The sequence below is a fragment of the Rhineura floridana genome, chromosome 5, assembly GCF_030035675.1.
Source record: "Rhineura floridana isolate rRhiFlo1 chromosome 5, rRhiFlo1.hap2, whole genome shotgun sequence".
NCBI lineage: Eukaryota > Metazoa > Chordata > Lepidosauria > Squamata > Rhineuridae > Rhineura > Rhineura floridana.
The window spans coordinates 183,604,698-183,628,568 of record NC_084484.1 but is presented as its reverse complement, the minus strand read 5'-3'; the positions used below and the strand labels follow the sequence as shown (position 1 = coordinate 183,628,568).

The window sequence follows — 23,871 nt, the reverse complement described above, 5'->3', positions numbered from 1 at the left end:
TAATGAACGTTTTGCCAAAGCTGGTCGAGAAGTCCTGTTTTATTTTGGAGGACAAGAGTTTGATCCTGGGCGATGCTATAGTTGCGATAAGCCCTGCAGTTTCATTGGGATCTGGCCTGGAGTGGCAGTCTCAGACAGAGGAGGAGGAGGGAACGGAGAATGGGGTCGAGTCACTGCAATCTGGTATGGGGCGTAGAGGTTCTGCCGCTTTGACTAACTGTTAGGGAATAAGCAGCAAACTTGCCAACTCTCCCCTCCACCCCTCCCTCAGAGTGGAGAGCCTAATTTGGAAGTGGGGAGGGCTTTGATTAACCTGGGGGTGGTAGAGGTGGTGAGAACCTGTCGTTGCCCACATTGATGGGAAACAGACGTACTCACCTTTGAGAAGCTTGTGTCTGCAAGTACACCATTTCCACAAGGGGAGAGAATCTTGCCAGTAAGCACGCCCTGCCTCACCTTTAAAAGCTTGTTGGGACACCTGAGTTGCTTCTGCCTAATCCTGAACTTCAGATCAAGTTGAACTCCTGTGGCCTTAGCCTGCTGCTGAACCTGTAGTGTTGCTCACTTGAATAAATCTTTCTCTCTTAGCATCCTGTACCACAACCGATCTTGTGCTGGCTCTATCTATGCCACTGAGCTTCTGTTTCTCTTTCCCATGCCCTGTTATCAACGACTCTGCTGTGTGCATTTCTTGTTCCTAGTTACTGCCAGGACTACTTCTTCCTTATTGTGATGTGCTAGTGCAGTATGATAAGGAAATTTGGTGGCTGTGATTTCAGTATCAACAGATGCTGTAGGAAAAGAATGTTCTTTTCTAAGATGGTGTGGAAATAAGGCAGCTGTAGATACAAAGAGGGAGTTCTGTCAAATTGTGAATACAAACGTGGTTAAATTAGCAGCCCCTTCCACTCTTTTGAGAGCCAGCGTGGCGTAGTGGTTAGAGTGTTGGACTACAACCTGGGAGACCAGGGTTCGAATCCCCACACAGCCACGAAGCTCTCTGGGTGACCTTGGGCCAGCCACTGCCTCTCAACCTCAGAGGAAGGCAATGGTGAACCCCCTCTGAACACCGCTTACCATGAAACCCCTATTCGTAGGGTCACCATAAGTCGGAATCGGCTTGAAGGCAGTCCATTAGCATTATTCCACTCTTTTTGCTTTTCTATTTTGCGTGCATATTTTTGGTCCTGTTCTCGCCATTAAGTTTAGAGACATCCTTTTTAAACCAGTAAAAAATAATATTGTTAAATAAAGTTATGTGCTGAACATAAGGTCCTATGCCATTATGGTTATTTATTTATTTATTTATTTTATTTAATTTATATACCGCCCTAAGCCCAAGGGCTCTCTGGGCGGTGTACATAACAATAAAGCAATCAGAAAATATATAAATACAATAATACAATAGAATCAAAACCAAACAGACATAAACAAAATAATCAGAGCGGCAGCAAAATACATCAATAAATATTAATAGTACGCATTAAAATGCCTGGGAATATAAAAAGGTTTTCACCTGGCGCCGAAAAGATAGCAGCGTCGGCGCCAGGCGCACCTCATCGGAGAGACCATTCCACAGTTCGGGAGCCACAACCGAAAAGGCCCTATTTCTAGTCACCACCCTCCGAGCTTCTCGATGGGATGGTACTCGGAGGAGGGCCTTAGATGTTGAGCGCAGTGTACGGGTAGTTTCATATTGGGAGAGGCATTCCACCAGGTATTGCGGTCCCATGCCATGTAAGGCTTTATAGGTCAAAACCAGCACTTATTATTTGTAAGATGTTGCATATGCATAACATGTTTTTGACATGCACAGATCATGTGCCAATAGACCCCTGAGTAGAACAAGCCATCCATTTTGGCTGTGGCAAGTGTGCTTGAGCATCACCCATTAGGATCCTCTTCGTGTTTGCTTCACTTTGCTGTAGTTCCCAGGCTGTCTCCCATCCAGGCACTGACCGGACCTAACCCTGCTTAGCTTCAGCAGGGAGCTGGCCTCCTGTGCCTTCAGACCACAGTTACTCCATAGTTGGAGCAAGGAGAGGCCCTTCACTCAGTCCCAACACCTTTGCAAGCGCGATTGGTGGGGACGCGAGATAGGTCCTTCTCGGTGGCTGCCCCCAGGTTCTGGAACTCTCTTCCTAGGGAAGCACGAATGGCCCCTTCCTTGCTATCCTTCCGTCGGCAGGCAAAGACTTTTTTATTCCGACAGGCTTTTGGACTAGAAGATGTTTAAGATAGGGCCTCATAAGGTCTGTTGTATTGTTCTATGGTCCTATTCTTAATGTTTTAAATTGTCTTAGTATCTTAAGTGTATGTTTCCTGGTTTTAATGTTATGAATAGTTTAATTCTATTTTAATTGTATATTTTTGTATGGTTTTTACCTATGTGTAGTTTTTATTTGTAAGCCGCCCTGAGTTCCAGTTTTGGAAAAAGGGTGGGGTAAAAATAAAGATTCATTCATTCATTCAATTCATAATGGGGGGTTAAGTGATGCATAGCATTATGTTATGGGTGCAACACATTTAACAGAACAACTTCTTGGAGTACTTTCCTTTTTCTTTTTTGAGGGGCTGCCTTAATGAGGGTTTCTTAGTCTCTGTGTTCGTGTTCTTCTCAGCAATTCCCCTGTCAGACCTCTTCCTCTTCATGAGACTTCCACGGAAGCTGCAAAGGAAACGCAAGCTGTCGACTTGAGCCTTGACAGGCTGGCCATGCTGGGTCGGATCCATTTAGCCAGAGCCGTAGTTGAGAGCCTAAGGATCCCCCCTGAGAACAGCACTCAGAGTCCTCTAGGCAAAAAAAGCTTATCCGGAAAACCACCCAGGCCAGCATTGGCTAAAAAGAGGTAAGTCTTCTTCACTTTCAGGGACAAGGCCTGTGAACACATTGACTGGTTCTAATCTCAGCAGGAATTAATAGGGTCGTCCTTTTCATCACAGGGCCTCAGATATTCATAAGAGATAAGATTTGGTGATAACATAAAATCTTTCTTTTTTAAAAGGTCTCCGGCTCAGCTGTGAATTCGGATTCAAGGAATCCGAGTTCAAGGAAAAGAGTACAGTAGCTGCAGAACAGGAGACTGGGTGTGGCTGGAAATGGTGTTGATGGCTGCCTACTTAAACTGTAGATATGCACATTATTATTAATGACATTGGCTTAGATCGTATGTAATGCTCAGCCAAACTATGGCTTGGCACAAATGCACAAGCGTACAAGTTCCCAGAGAGGAGATCACAGTTACTGCTGCGGTAACTGGAAGGTAAGCTGTAGTTTGACGTAGTGTTTTTGTCTGAACCGAGGCTCGTGGTTTGGCTTGCTCCAGAAAAACCACAAGGTGTAAACCAAGAACAGCTTTGTTGCAGCTCATGGCTTGTCTGGAGTGAGGCAAACTATGAGTTTAGGTTCAGACAACATGCTGAAGGTTCACAAAATTGGAAGCAGCCTTCAGCCTGAAATGACACACTCAGCACAAAATTGTCCTCCTTCACTCTGGCTATGCATCCACTTCTAACCTGATGGCCGTATGTAAATGTATAGGATCCAGCAATGACCTGATTAACACTGTTGTGCCCCCTGCCTTGCTAACACACTTCTTTTAGCAAAGGGAGACAAGTTTCCTCCTTTTACACACCAAAATATAGCAATGCTGTGTTAGGGTGCTTGGACTTGATGGCCTTACAGGCCCCTTCCAACTCTACTATTCTGTGATTCTGAATTCTCCCAGCCCAGCAGCTATAATGCCTCAAACTCCTCCGTGGCACTTCATCTCTTTAAAGCTCACAGCTCTGAGTTGATCCCCTATAACCTGATACTGTATCATAACTTCAGATATTTTCTGCCACCGCACATAAATGTATCTGAGTCAGTCTTAGCATAGCCAATGACAAGATGTGCATGGGTGAAAACAAAACAATATTTATTAAAGTATTAAAAAGAGCAAGTTCGCTTTGTGTTCATAAGCATATGGTTTCAATATGTTCCTGTTAGTCTTTCACTTACCAGAAGGTCTTTAAGCTCTTGAAGTCCTACCTATCCTACCCATTCTATAATATTTCTAATCTGTCTCCACCCCTCCTCAGTCTAAACCCAAATAATAAACGCCAAACCTATCCTGACTACCACCCTCCACACAACCCTGTTCACTCTTCAAGCATCAACCCCTGTTCAACTGCCAAACTGTCACACACTCAAATATAAACATTCAACTCTCAGTCACTCAGCCAAGCACACTTCAGCACTATACTCACTCATTCCCCCCTCTCAACACTCACCGCTTACTTTAAACACATTCTTCTTCAACCTTGGGTCCCCAGGTGTTGTTGGACTACAGCTCCCATCACTCCTAACCATTGGCTAAGCTGGCTGGGGATGATGAGAGTTGTAGTCCAACAAAATCTGGGGGCCCAAGGTTGAACAACACTGTTCTGATATCAGCCCTTACCATAAATACCAGAGTACACAAGCAGAAAACATTATAACATAAAGGTATGGAACATCGCATCTACCACCATGCTTAAACTCAATAGCTTGTGTTGATGCTCTGACTGTTAATTTCTACTTGAGTCATTTTTATTAGAAACAGTGACTGATTCACCCCAGTATCCTTTCTGTTTCTCCCGTTCACAGGACTTTCTTTGTTGAGTATCACTTTCCAGTGGGAGCTTCAAAGAACGAAACAGGGCAGGTTGCCATAACCACTGAAATAGTTCGGGTAGCTTCAAGTAAAATCTCAGGGGAAGGTAAGACTGGGTGGGTGAAAGATTTTTTTCCTGTACCTTATTTCTGTTGAATTGTTAAATAGTGCCCCCCCCCAGTTTTCCAACATGGGAGTTAGGGGCAGTGGGGAGAGGACCCACTTTCATAAATACTCAAGTTGAGCATATTTTAAAGAACATCTCACTTAATTATGGGGCTTGCATACTGCTGTGGGAACTCTGCGACTCACCCGTTGACTGATGTTCATCACTGCAAAGAATTCACACCTCATGTGTCTCACTAAAATCCTGGCATAAATCCAGAGGAACCCTGCAGTGTGAAATGCAGTATTGCAAACCCTACCATTTATTCTGAAATCCTGGTATCTCAAAGAGAACTGGATGTTGTCACAACCTGTATTGCTGAAAATTTGACAAGGGTACCTTTCAGACAACATGGCATTTGCCCAAGCCTGTAAAGATGATGGTCATCAGGGCCAAAGCCTCTGGAAGCAAAAAGATTTCAAAGGATAAAAAAATAGTCTGTAGATCCAGGGCTTGTCCTGTGGTGTCTGCAGAAGGTCTCAGCAAATATCACCTCAAAAGTCCACAACGTATGAGAGACTTTTTGCTCTTGTTCAGTTCCTGTTTCCACTCTTAAATATGCGAACATTTCTTTGGGTGCCAGGACTGGACACTCGCCTTCCCTTCCGTTCTAAACAGAGGAGAGGTGCAAAGAGCTTTTCTCTTTGAGCAAGCATGGTGGTGGCTGATGTAGGTGCCTTTTCCCCCTTAAATGTGGTGGCTGGGGGGGAGCACGGCCACACCTCTTTCTGATCCTGTCTCTTGCTCTTTTAGATGTAGCTCTTTTAGATGTAGCAGCCATTTTTGTTATGCCACACCGCACACAACACTTTCTCAAAATTCTCAATGTGCCCCCTGGCCCAAAAAGGTTGGCAACTCTTGCTATAGGTGGAGAAAGGTAGTGAGATTGGATCTTTCTTATAAGGAGAAATGGATAGCTGAATCTGAGCTGAAGAATTGTATAAAACAACTAGAAAATGAAAGTGGAAGTCAAAATACCTGGACCCCAATTTATTTACTAGTAAAAAAAAAAGGAGTGAAAGAGTCTTTACATAGTTGAGATGAAATATTTATTTAACGAGTTAATAAAAATAGCATTTAAATGTGTGTCACTGATGCTGAAACACTCAACTACGTTGGGAGAAAGCCTCATGAACATCAGAGGGACTTACTTGTGAGTAAACATGTATAGGACTGCACCATGAATGCAAGAAGGCTAAATAATCTGCCAAAAAGGAATAAAGTAGTGAAGTATTCAATCTGAAAAAGAACTGAGATTGGGTTGAATTGAACTACGGTCTACTCAGAGTAGACCCATTGAAATGAATGGACCTAAGTTAGTCCTATCCATTAATTTCAGTGGGTGTATAGAACTAATGTTGGAGACAAACCCGTTATTTTTGTTCATTTGTTTCAAAAGCATGAAAAAAACAAAATTAGGGAAGGCAGCTTTTACACCGTTAGAGTAAAGAACTAGTGGGTTGCCTGGGTTTTTTCTCAAATAAGATTCATTTCATCTAAAACTAGAAAACAGAGATGCTGAAGGGAGTCCTGTTACTGAAGGGACAAATAGGGAAGAAACAGTTATTAGCTTAATTCTTCTCTCAGGGCAAGGCTTCGGGCAAATGGATTACTAACAGAAAATATACCGAGCATCAGAGGAGTACGCCAGGGATTCCTCTTGGCTCCCTTCCTTTTTAATTTTTATATCAACGACATTGTTCATGATTTGAGTGGTTCAGAATATTTTCTAGTTTCAGTTTTAGATGCCAAGCTCTCTGTCCTCTTGTATGCCGATGACACAGCTATGATTTCCACTACATTAATTGGGATGCGAAGGTTATTAAGGTCTGAGTAGGTTTTGTTCAAAGGAGTATCTATTTATCAATCACACCAAAACAAAAGTGTTAGTCTTTGGTAGAAAGAATAAAACCTATGTTTGCAAGTTGAATGATAAACCCATTGAACAACAACGTAATTTCAGATACTTGGGACTCGGGTTTAACGCCCAACTTTCATGGAAGTCACATCTGGATACAGTTAAGCTGAAATCCTCCCATTCTGTATAATCTTTGATGTGTTTTTCTAAGTTCCAAGGGGGGTTGCACCTGCAGTTGAGGTGTTTCGGAAGAAGATAGTCCTAGGGATAATTAGGAAAGGTATTGAAAATAAAACAGCCGATATCATAATGCCGTTGTATAAATCTATGGTGCGGCCACATTTGGAATACTGTGTACAGTTCTGGTCGCCTCATCTCAAAAAGGATATTATAGAGTTGGAAAAGGTTCAGAAGAGGGCAACCAGAATGATCAAGGGGATGGAGCGACTCCCTTACGAGGAAAGGTTGCAGCATTTGGGGCTTTTTAGTTTAGAGAAAAGGCGGGTCAGAGGAGACATGATAGAAGTATATAAAATTATGCATGACATTGAGAAAGTGGACAGAGAAAAGTTCTTCTCCCTCTCTCATAATACTAGAACTCGTGGACATTCAAAGAAGCTGAATGTTGGAAGATTCAGGACAGACAAAAGGAAGTACTTCTTTACTCAGCGCATAGTTAAACTATGGAATTTGCTCCCACAAGATGCAGTAATGGCCACCAGCTTGGATGGCTTTAAAAGAAGATTAGACAAATTCATGGAGGACAGGGCTATCAATGGCTACTAGCCGTGATGGCTGTGCTCTGCCACCCTAGTCAGAGGCAGCATGCTTCTGAAAACCAGTTGCCGGAAGCCTCAGGAGGGGAGAGTGTTCTTGCACTCGGGTCCTGCTTGCGGGCTTCCCCCAGGCACCTGGTTGGCCACTGTGAGAACAGGATGCTGGACTAGATGGGCCACTGGCCTGATCCAGCAGGCTCTTCTTATGTTCTTATGTTCTTACAACTGCTGTATGGTGCAGAGCTTTGGGGGTATACAAATGTCTCTACTCTGGAGGTAATGCAGAATTCCTTCATGAGATCCCTGTTAGCTGTTCCTCAAAGTACGCCTGCATCTCTTTTGAGAGCAGAAACAGGGCTCTGTTTTATAGAATCCTGTGCTCATGCTTCACTTGCCTTGTATTGGCTGAAGTTGTCTTGTATGAATGATTCGTGCCTGACAAAGAAATGTTTTCTAGAACAACTGCAAACTCCAACCCAAAGCTTCTGGGTAAATTCTGTTAAATCTACTCTGTCTGCTTATGAGATTAGCATGGAAGTTTTACCTACTTTTACTTCTGTTAGAGTTAAACAGCTGTTCAAAGACAGAATTTATCTTTATACTAAACGGTGGGACCTTTCTTCAGTTTCCCAAATGTCATTTTCTGTTTGGTACCCACTATACAAAACAACATTTGGCATGGAGCACTACTTTACTTTTCTAACAGTGACACGCTTGAGAAAATCATTCACCACTTTACAACTTCAAACTATGCCCTCTGCTTTTCTGGAGGGGAGGTTTTCTAACATTCCGACCCAACTTTGTATCTGTCAATCTGGTGAAGTTGAGGACATTATACGTTACCTACTAAGATGCCCCCTATATAAGTCCCCAAGATTAAAATTTCTTTCCTGCATCCTTCGCTCCTTGTCAAACAGACCTCCCCTGGAGCAGATATGCATCCTGTTAGCAGGCAAGGACATATTTATAACTACTCAGGTGGCAAAATTTGCTCTAGCTACAGGAAAAGTAAGAGTTAGTTACCTAAAACACCTTGTGGGATGAGTGGGATGTGCCCCTGAGCTATTCTGACTATAGTATCTACACACTAAGATATGGGGTGGGTCAGGGTACCTCCCTCTCAGGAGAGGAAATTTTATTTGAACTGTACCGTTGCTCTTCCACTCTATGTTGTCGAACTATGTTTTATTGTAATATGATCTGTTTTTTAATATGTATTTTGTATCGTTTATATCTGTTTAATTGTGGTAGCCTATGGCTCTGAACAATAAAGACTTCATTCAGTTATTAGCTTGTGTCTTTGTTCTGAGCGTTAATCAGATGTATTTTCTCCAGAAACTTTGGGATATATTATTTCAATTTCAGGAGGAAAATATGACTATTAGGGCAGAGGGAGGTGACTTCAGTAATGTGATTAGCTCAGGTATGGACACAATAGAAAATTAAATATGTGAATGAATAATAATGAATTCTCTGTTGGATTTCTGGATGCCTCAGAACAGCATTCAGCAACCTGGTGTCCTCCAGGTGTTTTGGACTACAGCTCCCATCAGCTCCAGTGGCTGGGGCTAATGGAGTTGTGGTCCAAAACATCTGGAGGGCATCAGGTTGGTGAAAGCTGCTTTTGAGTAGTAGGTTAGTTGGTGGCTTTTGCACCCAATACAAAGAGATCTTAATAGACAAGATTTATTTCTTGATGTGATACTTCTCCCCTCCCCTTTTCGTTTACTGTTTCTGTTTTTGTGTAATTATTTTTGCCATAACCTGTGAGAGGCAAAGCATTTAAAAAACAGTTACGTTTTAGAAAACAAAATAAAACCGCTCCTCGAGGAAACAAATAGAAGGAAGCGTCCAAATGCAGAATTTATTTGAATGTGCGCCTATGTTCTTTTTGTTCATTGTGCCTTTTTCCTCCAGAAACCTCCTTTCTTCTGTCGTATTCTTGAAATGTTGGCTGAACATCTTTTTTCTTTCCTTTTCCATCATATCTTTCATCCAATCCCTGTTGAATTCCCTTTACAGGGGTGACGTTTCAACAGCGGTATGTGTTCCCCGTTCACTTCAGTGGCACAATGATAACCCACTGGTGGAACTCGGACCTTGAGTTTAACATCTACTTGAGAAAAGGCACAGAAAGAAAGGTATTTACTGCTTATTTGTTGTTTTTCTGGATGAAATGGACTATTTAGACCCATTTCAATCTGCCTTTAAGTCTGGCTATGGGACTGCCAGGTGTTAAGATGTGTAGCTAAGGTTCTTCTCTGTGTCCCACCAGTGTCAGAGGTGTTTGTGGCAGGAACGCATGAGATGGCCTTTTCAGTGGCTCCACCCAGACTTTGGAATCCCTTCCCTTGGGAGTTATGGCTCACCTCCTCTTTGCTGGCACTCTGCTGGTGGGGGAGGGTGAAAATCTTTCTTTTTCTTTTGGCTTTCAGCTTGTCAGATGGTTTTAACTACACATTTTTAATCTCTGCTACTTACAGATAATGCCCTCCGTGGCGCAGAGTGGTAAGCGGCGGTAACGCAGCCGAAAGCTCTGCTCACGGCTGGAGTTCGATTCCAACGGAAGAAGGAAGTCGAATCTCCGGTAAAAGGGGTCAAGGTCCACTCAGCCTTCCATCCATCCGTGGTTGGTAAAATGAGTACCCGGCATATGCTGGGGGGTAAAGAAAGGCCGGGGAAGGAACTGGCAATCCCACCCCATATATACGGTCTGCCTAGTAAACGTCGCAAGACGTCACCCTAAGAGTCGGAAACGACTCGCACTACAAGTGCGGGGACACCTTTACCTTTTTACGTACAGATACTTGTGTCTGGTACTGGTTAACTTTTGGTGTCAATTTTATGATATATTTTTAAAACTTTCAATTTTGTGTTTTGATTTTTTTTGTTAGCCCCCTTGAGCTCTATTTTGTTGGAAAGTCAGGATTTTAATGTTGTTAATAAATACTCCATTATTTATTATTTTTCCTTGAAGCCCCTGGCAATCCCCCAGTTCCCAAATCCTACTGCAGCTCAGCCCAACTGACCGTTTTTCCTTCCCTCAATGAAGTTGGGCTTCAGACATGCCCTCAGCTTCACTTTCTGAGCAGTTGGCAAGTTTGAAACATCCCACACCAGCTAGGCCAATTATTGTCAGAGGCTTCACTACCATGAGCACAATACAATATAGATTACGTAATACTGAAAAGAGAAATAATACTTGCCCTCTCCCCCAATGTGTTCCCCTGTCTTCAGCCACTGCTAGTCGGCTCAGCAGTTTTTCCACTGCGAGACGTTATTCTGTCTGAACAACTAACGGTCAGCCGTGAGCTGCCTGTGAAAGAAGATGGATGTCTGGCCCAGCTAGGGCCTTTAAAGGTACATAACTTCCTTCTGTACTTGCTGTTCTAAACTTGGTCGCTCCTCTTGATGAAATACTTGGGCATCGTATGCTTTCATTTCTAAAACCTGCCAAGATAATCTAACCATTCAGAATTGATATTGATGTTGTTAGATGTTAATGGCAGATCAGGATATATTCTGTGCCAAGCTGAGGGCCACATTCATTCTTGACCTTTTGCTGCCAGCCTGTTGAAGGCAATAGTCTTTGCTGTCTAAGGCAGTGGAAAATAGAAACATTCCCTCACGGCAAGTGGCATTTATAAAGGAAGCCACAGACCTGAATTTACAAGATCTGAACAGGGTGGGTCATGACAGATGGTCTTGGAGGTCACTGATTCATAGGGTTGCCATGAATTGTGATCGACTTGGAGGCACATAACAACAAAAAATATACTGCTTGATTCTAATAATATGAAAGTTGGACAGTGAAGAAAGTGGATAAGAGAAAAATCAACTCATTTGAAATGTGGTGTTGGAGGAGAGCTTTGTGGATACCATGGATTGAGAAAAAGACAGGGTGTTAGAACATATTAAACCAGGACTGTCACTAGAAGCTAAAATGATAAAACTGAGGTTATCCAACTTTGGACACATCATGAGAAGACATGATTCATTAGAAAAGATAATAATGCTGGGGAAAACAGAAGAGAGTAGAAAAAGAGGAAGGCCAAACAAGAGATGGATTGATTCCATAAAGGAAGCCGCAGACCTGAACTTACAAGATCTGAACAGGGTGGGTCATGACAGATGCTCTTGGAGGTCACTGATTCATAGGGTTGCCATAAGTCGTAATCGACTTGAAGGCACATAACAACAACAACAATTCAGGTGAAATCCTGCAAGTTCCCAGAGCGCAATCTGCCTCCCTTCCCTCCCTTTCCCAGCAGCATCATTCTTACCTGGGTTGGTAAGGCAGTTCAAGAAGAGAAGGCAGACAGGCTTCCAAATGTGGTGGTGGTTGTTGTTTTGTCATATTGACATATCTGTTGGGGAACTCCTGCATTTCTGCCACAGAAGCCCTCCATGTTACAGAGGGTTGTAGGGCATCTTCCTGGGTTCACACTGGCAAGGGCTGTTTGGCCTCTCCTAGACCTCTTCTAAATGGAGAGGGCAACCCAGAACACACCCACCACTCTCCTGTGGCTACGCAAGGGAAGGGAAGGTGAGTAGCAACAGTCATGGTGTCTTGCAGGGAAGCTTGTCTGCTCTTGCTGATTGTCGAGGCGTGCCACTGTGCACCTGGCCTCTTGTCAGGCATGTTGCTGGGCTCACTGAGAGGGGCGTGGTGGCAGGTCAGTCAGCGTGGGGCGGGTGCAGCTGCAGGAGCACCACATTGGCTCTGCTGCTGCACTTGCACTGCACAGACCTCCCTGTCAACCTCACCCCCCCCTCCCAGTAAGCACAGCGATGCCACTGACCATAGACCCCTGCAAAGCTTCTAGGGGACACAAGGATTTTTTTTAACACAGTTTGGAAAGCACAGCTACTGAGGATTGTATTCCCGTAGCCATCTGATTGGCTGTTGTGAGAACAGGATGCTGGACTAGATGGGCCATTGGCCCAATCCAGTAAACTCTTCTTATGTTCTTACTCTCAACAGACAGCAGGTAACAAGATATTCCTAATTTTCTGTGGCAGGTGTCTCTGGAACTTGCAGCTGACAACAAAGACTTCCCCAGCGCCAACACCAAAGCAGCAAATGTGGCCCTGCAAGCTTCAGTGTATGCCGTTAGGGGCCCCCGGATAAAATTTCAAGAAGTTGGGAGGAGCGCCACCCCTGCCGGCAGCCCCCAGATCTTGAAGCAAAGTACTTGCCAGCTCCCAAAGAGACCCCAAGAGCCTTTGCCTACAGCCCCGGAAAGGCCCGGCATTGGTGGGGGTCAGCAGCCAGTCCCTGCACCCGTGTCCCGTAACCTCCTGACCCAGCTAAGTGCATCGGAAGAGGAGGGCTTACTCTTGCATGTCCTCTTGATGGTCCCGGAAGGGGAAGTCTTTCTTCCCAGGGATGCTGGACTTCATGGCTCTTGTAACATATATTTAAACTGCAAACTCTTCAGCACAGAAGAAGCCACGAGGTCTGCTGTCATATGGGGGACCATGCAGCCCACCTTCCAGTTTTCTCAGGCAAGTGCCAGCTTTTCTTTCCGATGCTACCGATGCCCAGAGCTGAAGTGTAGCAAATATTAGTAAAATTAGTCCTTCCTCAATGTTCAACTCCTTAACACCGTGAGACCAGAGAACTTAATACAGACGCAACACTTACTGTTACTTGCCCTCTGCTTCAAAGCAGGATGGCCAATTTCTGTAACCTCAGGGGCCGGACAGACTGTCCGGAGGTCAGATGGTGTTTTGCTGCCTTTATAACTGGCCAGGCCCCGTAATGAAAGTCATGCAATACCAGGGAGCAAAAGGCGCCTTCAGTTATGGAGCGTATTGCTCAGGCATGCCTAGACCATTGCACACAAAAGCTAATGAGAGGCATAACATTAAAGTGTGGGAAACATCTCCTACAATTGCCGCCCTGAGCTCCTGCTGGGAGGAAGGGCAGGATGTAAATAAAATAATAAATAAATGAAAAATTTTATAGGGCAGCCTAGAACTTCAGTAAATAAAATTGGTTTTCGAAACCTGTTTTCTTTTCCTCATAAGGAAAACTGTAAGCAAACGTCCCACTGCACCTTGATTAAAGGTTGGTAAGCTAGCAATCTTTTTTCCTTTCGTTAGCTGCATCTGGCCCAGTCGCTGCCCGTTTGCTGTGGGTTAGCGGTTTCCATGCTGCTGTCTTTATTTCTACAACTGCAAAGGACTTTATATGTAGGGCCTGCTTCGTTAACAGTCTGATCATATTTCTAGGTAACTCCTGTTTCATTGACATCTAAACATCTGGAGAGGCTGAAGAACAATGTCATGGTTCTAGAGGCCTGGAATAAGGTGCCTGGAGGCCCCGGAGGAGACCGGCTGCTAGGGCTGGTGAAGCTGCCCCTCCATCAGTTCTATGCTTCTTTCAAGTAAAGAGAACCATTCTTTGTTTTAAAATTATTATTTTTAAAAGTAGGTTGTGGCATATTTAACTTTTTTTGCTGTTTTTATTGAGCATCACCTTGAGACGATTGTGTAGAAGGTGATGAATAAATTAATGTGGATATTATGATGATGATGATGCCACCCTGAGCTCCTGCTGGGAGGAAGGGCGGGATATAAATCAAATATATTATTATTATTATTATTATTATTATTATTATTATTGTCTACGGCTACTACTACTTTTCTGTCTTCTTCTTCTTTAATACTTAAGGAACACTGATAATTTCCCCAAAGTCAGATTGTTTGCCTTTCGGGGGGGAGGGGATTTTAATTTCTGTACCTATCCCAGTGGATCAAGCTTGAGCGGCATGTATTGTTGTGCATTTATCACCAAGTAAGCTAAGAGACAGTAAGATGCCCAAAGCACCAGCTCCCCTCTCCTGTTTGCTTTTATTTATTTATTTGTAGTATTTCTTAGCTACCCTTCACCCTAAGGTCCCAGGGCAAGCTGCATAAACTAAAATGCAATCCCAAAATGATTGATTGTGGATTTGAACTGAGGTTTCTCACGTCTATCCACAGCATAGCTTAGGCAGGGGTGGGAAACTGAGGGCCGAATGTGCCCTCCTCTCTGCGTAGCCCTTGGCCCATGCTCAGGCCACACCCCCTCTCCCAAGGCCACACCCTCTCAACAGCCCTGCTCCATGCCCTCCTCAAGTGCTTTTGCCAGGCTTGGGTGCCCTTGAATTATAACTTAGTTTGCCAGGATGGAGAGAAGTTAGGGGGAGGGGGAGGTAAAAATCTCTGGCTGTAGGGTAGGCTATTTTACAAAGGGAAGAGTCGTGTCTGGCTCCACCCACTTTTTCCTCTCACCTCTTCCATGTGATATGCAACCCCACCCCACCCCCAAAAGGTTGCCCATGACAATATGGCCTTCAGGATGAAAAAGGTGCCCCACCCTTGACTTAGGTCCTCCATTAGGTATCCCTCACAGTTCTGAAGAGTGATGGGGCCTTGAAGGCTCACAGAGAGGATTATCTAAATATGCAGATAGCCTAAAGCAGGGAATCTAGGATCCGCATCATGAGTTGCAGAATACCGGCTCGGTGTCAAATTCACAGAATCCCAGCTTTTCTGCATTTTTAAACGTAGTCTGTTTCAAGTCTCCAGGGTAAAGGGAATAAACATGAAAGTGTGGGCAGTTTGTGGTAAAGCCAAAGGTGATGGGGAGTTTCGCTGGCAGGGAAATGGGACTCTTCTGCATTCAGCACATTTATGTATTGATCTAGTTAATACCGATACGGCTTCATATGTCAACAGAAATCTGTTTCCATATTGTGACTATCTCTTACCACCCTCCTTCCTTCCCCAGAGACCCCAAGATTTCCAACCTACTGCTCCAGGCTCAGTATCCAGTGCTGGCTGTGGATGGCTCCATGCCTGTGGTTGACGTCTTCACGGGCAAGAAAAATGGGACCTTGAAGGTCATTCTGGCCATGGGCTCGGCTGAGCAGGTTGTGGCGCTGCAGAGGCTCAAGAACGACGAAGGAATGGCGCCTCCCGTGGTGCTGCGCCCTCCGCATTCTCTGGACCCTCTGGCTACGCCTCTTCCAAAGGTATTCCCAGAAAATTTGCCTCGTGTATGCTGTGGCTGCCCCAAAGCTCTAGCACTTCCCCCCCCCCTCCGAGACCCACTAGAGAATGCACCTTGCTGAGTCTCCAAAGGCCTTGCACTTGACATGGGTGTGATGAGAAAGAGGGTGAAGCATTTGGAATGGGTGTATGTGTATATATCTATCTATATGGATGTCTTTTTAAGGCAAGGTCTTCAATTCTGAGTTTCTTTCCTGGACATTTTTTTTCCTTAATAATGTTATTTGTTATTTAGTTTAATTTTTGTAAATTGTATTGCTTTCATTGATGTATTTTTATACTTGTGTTTATTTTTCTTTGTAAGCCGCCTTGAGGGCCTTTGGGGTATAAATAAATTTATAATAATAATAATAAATAAATAAATCTACAGATAGATATGTATATCTACAGATAGATATGTATATCTACAGATAGATATGTATATCTACAGATAGATATGTATTGCTATTGGCCTGGAACATAACTGAGACAGGGTACTCTCCTTATTGCAGACGGGGCCCCTGCTGAGGGTGCTGTCCTCTTTCACAGGGACTCCCATTTTGTTTTTCATTTAGCAGTCGGACAGGGAACGTGAAGGGCTGATGGAACACGTTTTTGAGATCCACATTGAGAGTGTCAAAGGGCTCACTCCCCTCCAGTCCACCGTCTGGGGAGAGGCTGACTGTTACGTGCAGTACCACTTTCCAGTGCAGGAGCCAGAGTCCAATGTACTCCATGGGACAGAGCTTTATGAGAGTGGTAAGTATATTTCATTGGCTCCTGAATGTTCTTCCCAGCTTCTTAACTGGACTTGCTAGGGTGTTGTGGTGATGGGCGAATTGAGCTTCGGAAATGAAATGAAATGTTCACCCAGAATTAGGAATAGCTGTGGCTTATTATCCAAGGCTGCGTTCTCATCATCAACTGTAACTTTGGCTTAACACTCAGTACACTTGATTCCTCTTCTGTTTGGGAGTCAAAACTGAGAGTGGGATTGCAGCAGGGAGCCTCTTTCTGAAAAGCTTGTCTGTGAGAATGTTGTCAGAAGGCATCGTTGCCACCTCCCAGCCTGGAGATGTCACCTGCCTCCCGCACCTGAAGCACGCCGTGTTCCACTGTTCTAGCCCTTCAGCTAAATTTATCTTGTAAAAGGTAAATGATGAAGAGACAGGAAGTTACAACTGCAAGCATCCCAAACCTCTGTAAATCGCTGTAAACCTACTTCACAAATTTTGCAATATTTCCGAAAGAGAATAAAAATCAATGCTTCTGAGTGGCCAGGGCCACAAAGAACCCGGAAGAGGGGGACTCCCTTCACAGACATGTCAGGCTGAACTTAGAAACAAGCCAGCACGAACGGCTGAGCACAAGTTTGATGTGAATGACGGCCATAGTAGCAGTCAGGAAGGCATTTTCCCCTTGGCTACTGCCTCGACCTGGCAGGGTTTTGCTTTCCTGGAATCAGCCAGCGCTGTGTGCTCTGTAGTCCTTCTCCAGCAAGGCATCTGATCTGCCTTAGGACCAGTGTGATGTCATCGATGAAGGGTCGGTCTGGAAGCTGAGAGGCCTCAGTTCAAACGTCCTATTGGCCAGGACGCTCACCAGATGAGCTTGGGCCAGCTGAACCTACCGCACAGGACAGTTGTGGAAGAGGAAGGGAGATCGCTGAGCGGCAGAGCATCTGCTTGGCATGCAGAAGGTCCCAGGTTCAGTCCCCAGCATCTCCCGGCTGAAACCCTGAAGAGGCAAGACTGCTCACTGGGGCAGGGTATCGCCAACATGTCACCCCGCTGCTGAAAGAATTGCACTGGCTGCCCATTTGCTACCAGGCCAAGTTCAAGGTTCTAGTCTTGGTGTACAAAGCCCTATACAGCTTGGAACCAGGATACCTGAAAGACCGTCTTACCCCTTATATACCCAGCCGATCACTGCGCTCTGCAAGTGAGGGCCTCCTGCAGATACCATCTTATCAAGAGGTTCGTTCTGCACAATACAAGGAACGGACCTTTAGTGTGGCGGCACCTACCCTGTGGAATTACCTACCCCTAAATATTAGGCAGGCGTCATCTCTGCTATCTTTTCGGTGCCTTTTGAAGACTTTTCTCTTCCAACAAGCCTTTTAAGTTGACACCTATCCCAGTCCGCGTCCGTGTTGGAATTGCTTTTTAATATGTTTTTTTTAAAAAACTTAAAAAAAAAAAATACCTTTTTTAACGCTTTTTAAAAAGATGTCTTTAAAGCTTTTAAAAAAATGTTTTTAAAGTTGTTTTGTTTTAATGTATTTTAAGGTCTGTTTTTATGATGTTTTAAAGTGTTTTTAGTGCTTTTGTTTGCCACCCTGGGCTGCTGCTAGGAGGAAGGGCGGGATATCAATCAAATAATACATAAATAATAAATAAACCCTGGAGGAATGCTGCTGGGCACTGTAGGCAATACTGAGATAGGCCAATAGTCTGACTTAGTATAAGGCAGCTTCTTCTGTTGTGGAGGGGAGAATCCACGTAGTCCTTGGAGGAATGGCAGGGCCCGTATGTCATAAATCTAGCAATTGGCGATCTGTATTGCACAGGCTTACGAGCGCCAAATGTGTCCTCAGAGTCTTTCCCTAAGAAAAGGATTCTTCCGGACTTGTTTGGCACAGTGGTGCTAGGTCAGTGCTGGGTATGACATGGGCGCTTAGTCCCTTGCGTTGCAAATCTGCAACCTTTGCTTTATGTCCTCAGGCCTTGGGTTGAAGCCTTTCCGCTCAGCAACTACCCTGTGTGTCCCTGACCCCGCCTTCAATGACGAGCGGCATCACTCCTTAATGGTCCCTGCAGATGTCCCTGTCCAGAGGCTGCTGCTCAGCGCTTTCTCTGCTCAGGGCTTCGGAGGAGGAGGAGGAGGAATTCAGTTTGAAATCTGGTGCAGGTATTGTGCTGCTGTTCTTCACTCTCCCTACAATGCACTCTCTGCTTAACAGCATTCACAGTTGGGGCAAACATGTCTCCTCTCTGCTTGCATCAAGCCGTGGTCAGGATGAACTGGGGCTCAAACTGTGGGAGGAATCCTCCTTGGAATGGGGCCCATGAAGCCCTAAATGGGATTGAGTCCTGGTTACTTCCGGGGTTAGGTGATAAGAGGGACCTTTCTCTGCCTAAGACCCTGGAGGGCTGCTGCCAGTCAGAGTAGACAGCATTGAGTTAGATGGACTAGGAGTATGACGTGGTATAAGCCAACTTCTGACGACTGGGGCTCTTAAGCCCCTGGTAGGATACAGTGCATGACTGCAGCCAGCTTGGTGGGTCACATGACACTGGCCTGGCAAAGAGCTCTTTGTGTTCAGAAGGCTTTCCCCCAACATTTAAACTCTGCTTGCTTTCTTCTGTGGCCAGCTGAATATTTCCTTTTTCCTAATGAGCTCCTGTTTCATTTCTGGTGCAGGTATTACTATCCTAACGTGCGAGACCAGATGGTTGCCCGAGGGATCTTGCCGCTGTCTCGCCTGTGTGCCATGGTGACCAGGCAGCACCGGGAGGAAGTGGGGATCCAGACCTTTAGTCTGCCATTAATCCCAAGAACGGGGAGCACGGAGGAATCCCATCCCCGGTCCTCAGGTAGCAGAAGTCAGCGGCCTAGAGCAAATCTGGGGCGTGGCTGGTTTCACTATACTTGAGTGCAGGCTGGTATTTTTAAGACTTTGAATAAGGTTCAGAGTCTGTATTTGTTGTCCTGGTGATCCTGTACTTCAGGTCTTATTCCCATTTTACAGGTGGAAAGGGAAGTGCAAAACTTTCTGTTATATTGGCAAACCTTTTTTATGTGCTTAACAGCAGTACGGGTGTGGGTGGGGGTATATTTGAAAGGTAGGATCAGGTGGGAGACTTAACTTTCTCTTAACCTTGTTCTCTCTCTGTCTCACACACACACTCACACACACACGTTTTTGGTCTTACAGTCAGCTAGGGGGGCAGGGGGAAAAGGCCAGGGATTGAGGGAGAGGAATTGGTGAAAGGAGGAAAAGGCTACACACTCCTGTCCCCCTCAAATCTTCCCCCCACTCACATTAGAGGGCAAACAAGGTATTGGGGATCCTGCATCTTGCCTGTAGCTACTTGATAAATCCCAGTTGAACGGGGATTTAAACCTTCGTCCCCCAGGCCAAAGTCTGCTCTGTCCACTCTGCCATTCTGCTTCTTTCTTTCTTAGAATCTTCTTTACTCCCATGTATTAACCACAATTTAATTGACTATAAGGACTGATCTTTTTAAGAAGGCCTTCAACCATGACGCCTTTATAAATTATAGCAGTGGTCTCTGCCAAGGATTTGTCTAGTATTATACACATGGAGTGATTTGATTCTTACCCCAGTGTTGACTCACCTTGGTTGCAATTTCAGAAACTGAAAGCCTGAATGTGTATGTCTTTCCCCTCCCCTCTCCCCAGGTCTGCTTGATGTGAGCATAAAATACAGGCGCTCCCTGAAAGCCACAGAAGGCATCCTAGCAGCTCAAACGGTCTCTATTTCTGTTCAGATACATGTAGCAGCCGGCTTGCAGGCAGCAGCCAGGTAACCCACAAGCTCAACACAGGTGCTCTCCCTACCTTTCACCATCCAGTGTTCTAGACCAAGGGTTCTCAGACTTTTTTCTCCATAGACCACTTGACAATTCCTGAGGTTCTTGGTGGGCCACATCATGATTTTCCTGCTTGCTGTAGCAGTTGCAAGGCGCTGTGCTGGATGCTGCGTGCGTTTTAATTGTATTTTGATTGCTTTCTTACATTGAATGTTATTATATTACAATTTGAATTCCATAGACTTCTACAGAATTCACATTATAATTTAGACCATCTGAATGAAGCTCACAGAGCACAGTTTGGGAACCCCTGATCTAGACATTGGAGTGGTCTCCTCTTCTAGGAGCTTCTGACAGGGTAGACATTTGTACTTTTAGGCAGCTTTTTTTTGACAGCAACACAGCAGCTTTGGTGGGGTTGTGTTCAGATGCACTAGATCAGGGGTTCTCAAACTGTGCTCTACGGACCACTAGTGGTTTGCGAGCTTCAATTAGGTGGTCTGCAGTGAAGAACACATAATCCGAATTCTGTCCAATTCTATGGAATTCAACGTATAGTACAATAAAATATAAGAAATAAAAGCAGCAATAAAAAGATGCCAGCATGGTTAACGAGCAAAGTCCAGGAAGCTCTTAGAGGCAAAAAGTCTTCCTTCAGAAAATGGAAGTCTTGTCCGAATGAAGAAAATAAAAAAGAACACAAACTCTGGCAAAAGAAATGCAAGAAGACAATAAGGGATGCTAAAAAAGAATTTGAGCAGCACATTGCTAAGAACATAAAAACCAACAACAAAAAATTCTATAAATACATTCAAAGCAGGAGACCATCTAGGGAGACAATTGGACCCTTGGATGATAAGGGAGTCAAAGGTGTCCTAAAGAACGATAAAGAGATTGCAGAGAAGCTAAATGAATTCTTTGCATCTGTCTTCACAGTGGAAGATATAGGGCAGATCCCTGAACCTGAACTAACATTTGCAGGAAGGGATTCTGAGGAACTGAGACAAATAGTGGTAACGAGAGAGGAAGTTCTAGGCTTAATGGACAGTATAAAAACTGACAAATCACCGGGCCCGGATGGCATCCACCCGAGAGTTCTCAAAGAACTCAAAGGTGAAATTGCTGATCTGCTAACTAAAATATGTAACTTGTCCCTTGGGTCCTCCTCCGTGCCTGAGGACTGGAAAGTGGCAAATGTAACGCCAATCTTCAAAAAGGGATCCAGAGGGGATCCTGGAAATTACAGGCCAGTTATCTTAACTTCTGTCCCTGAAAAACTGGTAGAAAGTATGATTAAAGCTAGATTAACTAAGCACATAGAAGAACAAGCCTTGCTGAAGCAGAGCCAGCATGGCTTCTGCAAGGGAAAGTCCTGTCTCAGTAACCTATTAGAATTCTTTGAGAGTGTCAACAAGCATATAGATAGAGGTGATCCAGTGGACATAGTGTACTTAGACTTTCAAAAAGCGTTTGACAAGGTACCTCACCAAAGGCTTCTGAGGAAGCTTAGCAGTCATGGAATAAGAGGAGAGGTCCTCTTGTGGATAAGGAATTGGTTAAGAAGCAGAAAGCAGAGAGTAGGAATCTACGGACAGTTCTCCCAATGGAGGGCTGTAGAAAGTGGAGTCCCTCAAGGATCGGTATTGGGACCTGTACTTTTCAACTTGTTCATTAATGACCTAGAATTAGGAGTGAGCAGTGAAGTGGCCAAGTTTGCTGACGACACGAAATTGTTCAGGGTTGTTAAAACAAAAAGGGATTGCGAAGAGCTCCAAAAAGACCTCTCCAAACTGAGTGAATGGGCGGAAAAATGGCAAATGCAATTCAATATCAACAAGTGTAAAATTATGCATATTGGAGCAAAAAATCTTAATTTCACATATACGCTCATGGGGTCTGAACTGGCGGTGACCGACCAGGAGAGAGACCTCGGGGTTGTGGTGGACAGCACGATGAAAATGTCGACCCAGTGTGCGGCAGCTGTGAAAAAGGCAAATTCCATGCTAGCGATAATTAGGAAAGGTATTGAAAATAAAACAGCCGATATCATAATGCCGTTGTATAAATCTATGGTGCGGCCGCATTTGGAATACTGTGTACAGTTCTGGTCGCCTCATCTCAGAAAGGATATTATAGAGTTGGAAAAGGTTCAGAAGAGGGCAACCAGAATGATCAAGGGGATGGAGCGACTCCCTTACGAGGAAAGGTTGCAGCATTTGGGGCTTTTTAGTTTAGAGAAAAGGCGGGTCAGAGGAGACATGATAGAAGTATATAAAATTATGCATGGCATTGAGAAAGTGGATAGAGAAAAGTTCTTCTCCCTCTCTCATAATACTAGAACTCGTGGACATTCAAAGAAGCTGAATGTTGGAAGATTCAGGACAGACAAAAGGAAGTACTTCTTTACTCAGCGCATAGTTAAACTATGGAATTTGCTCCCACAAGATGCAGTAATGGCCACCAGCTTGGATGGCTTTAAAAGAAGATTAGACAAATTCATGGAGGACAGGGCTATCAATGGCTACTAGCCATGATGGCTGTGCTCTGCCACCCTAGTCAGAGGCAGCATGCTTCTGAAAACCAGTTGCCGGAAGCCTCAGGAGGGGAGAGTGTTCTTGCACTCGGGTCCTGCTTGCGGGCTTCCCCCAGGCACCTGGTAGGCCACTGTGAGAACAGGATGCTGGACTAGATGGGCCACTGGCCTGATCCAGCAGGCTCTTCTTATGTTCTTATGTTCTTAAAAATGTAATTAAAAATCTCGCAGCATCTAGCACAGAACATTGCAATTGCCACAACAGACAGAAAAAAATAATTAAACGGTCCGCCAAGGCCCTCGCCAATTTTCAAGTGGTCTGTGGGGGAAAAAATTTGGGAACCACTGCACTAGATCTTCTGAAGGCTCCCAAAATTCTGTCAGGTGTGCCTTTAATGGTTCACCCAAACCACTGTGTGTGTGTAGGCAGGTTTCCTAAACTAAAGGGTCATCCAGTCAGCTGATCCCAGTGGCCATGATCATCCACTGAGCTACCCACTTGCATCGCTCCACTAGTGGCATTCAAATTGTGCTCTGGGGAAACGTGCGGCTCCTTGGAAGCTTGTGAAAGGTTGTTCAGAAACACTAGGTGAGCTTCGCTGAAAGATGGCTTGTATTGCCCTGCAGTGCACAGCAACGGGAGAGTATTTGGGGAGATTGCTAACTTAGTTAAGGCAGGTGAGGCCCAATAAGCCTGGTTATATCTCAACTCAAACTGAGCATGCTTCTTAGCACAGGGATGGGGCAGACCTCAAGGTTTTGGGATCTGTTTTGTTTTTTACTAGACTTCTGAAGTCAATCAACCAGAGCCAGGGCAAAATTGTGACTCAGAGAGTGGACATACAATTAAAATTAAGGAACAGGGTGCCTCTAAGCAAATGCTGAGCCCAGGAATTTTGTATTCAGAACTGAGCTTACAGTCCTTTCACACAAACATACATTCCTGTTTTTCGCCACAAGTGTTGTTTGTTTCAGCAGCCTAATTTGCGGGGGGGGGTATTGTTGTTGCTGTTTCGGAGTCAGAAACCCTTGCCAATCCATCGCAAATCATCCAGCAATCTCCTAGTAGATCCCAGTCTGCCTTCCTACATCTGCCTTGGAGCATGGCCCAGAATCTTGTGCTGGTTGACCTGCAGAGATTCCTGGGCATGCAAGCTGATGTGAAAAGGCAGGAAGTTTGAAAGCTCCTGCACAACATCACACTGCCTGAAGAGACTCCATTTAGTGGCACATACTGGGAAGCTGTGCTCAGTCTCAGGGTTTAGCTGGTTTCTACAGTGGGCCCTCTCAGGTGTAAAGTGCCGG

At 44.7% G+C, this 23,871-nt stretch overlaps 1 protein-coding gene across 1 annotated transcript in view; it reads left to right on the top strand.

Annotated features, from left to right (window-relative positions):
* The window catches only part of C2CD3 (C2 domain containing 3 centriole elongation regulator), an 81,686-nt gene that overhangs the window by 12,930 nt on the left and 44,885 nt on the right, over positions 1-23,871 (top strand). Inside the window, exons 10-20 of the mRNA XM_061629107.1 lie at positions 2,622-2,849; positions 4,631-4,743; positions 9,460-9,578; positions 10,675-10,797; positions 12,460-12,945; positions 13,675-13,829; positions 15,218-15,461; positions 16,053-16,236; positions 18,201-18,387; positions 18,901-19,073; positions 19,903-20,026. Of these exons, the coding sequence (XP_061485091.1) occupies positions 2,622-2,849; positions 4,631-4,743; positions 9,460-9,578; positions 10,675-10,797; positions 12,460-12,945; positions 13,675-13,829; positions 15,218-15,461; positions 16,053-16,236; positions 18,201-18,387; positions 18,901-19,073; positions 19,903-20,026 (2,136 nt within the window). The remainder of the gene's footprint in view (positions 1-2,621; positions 2,850-4,630; positions 4,744-9,459; positions 9,579-10,674; positions 10,798-12,459; positions 12,946-13,674; positions 13,830-15,217; positions 15,462-16,052; positions 16,237-18,200; positions 18,388-18,900; positions 19,074-19,902; positions 20,027-23,871) is intronic.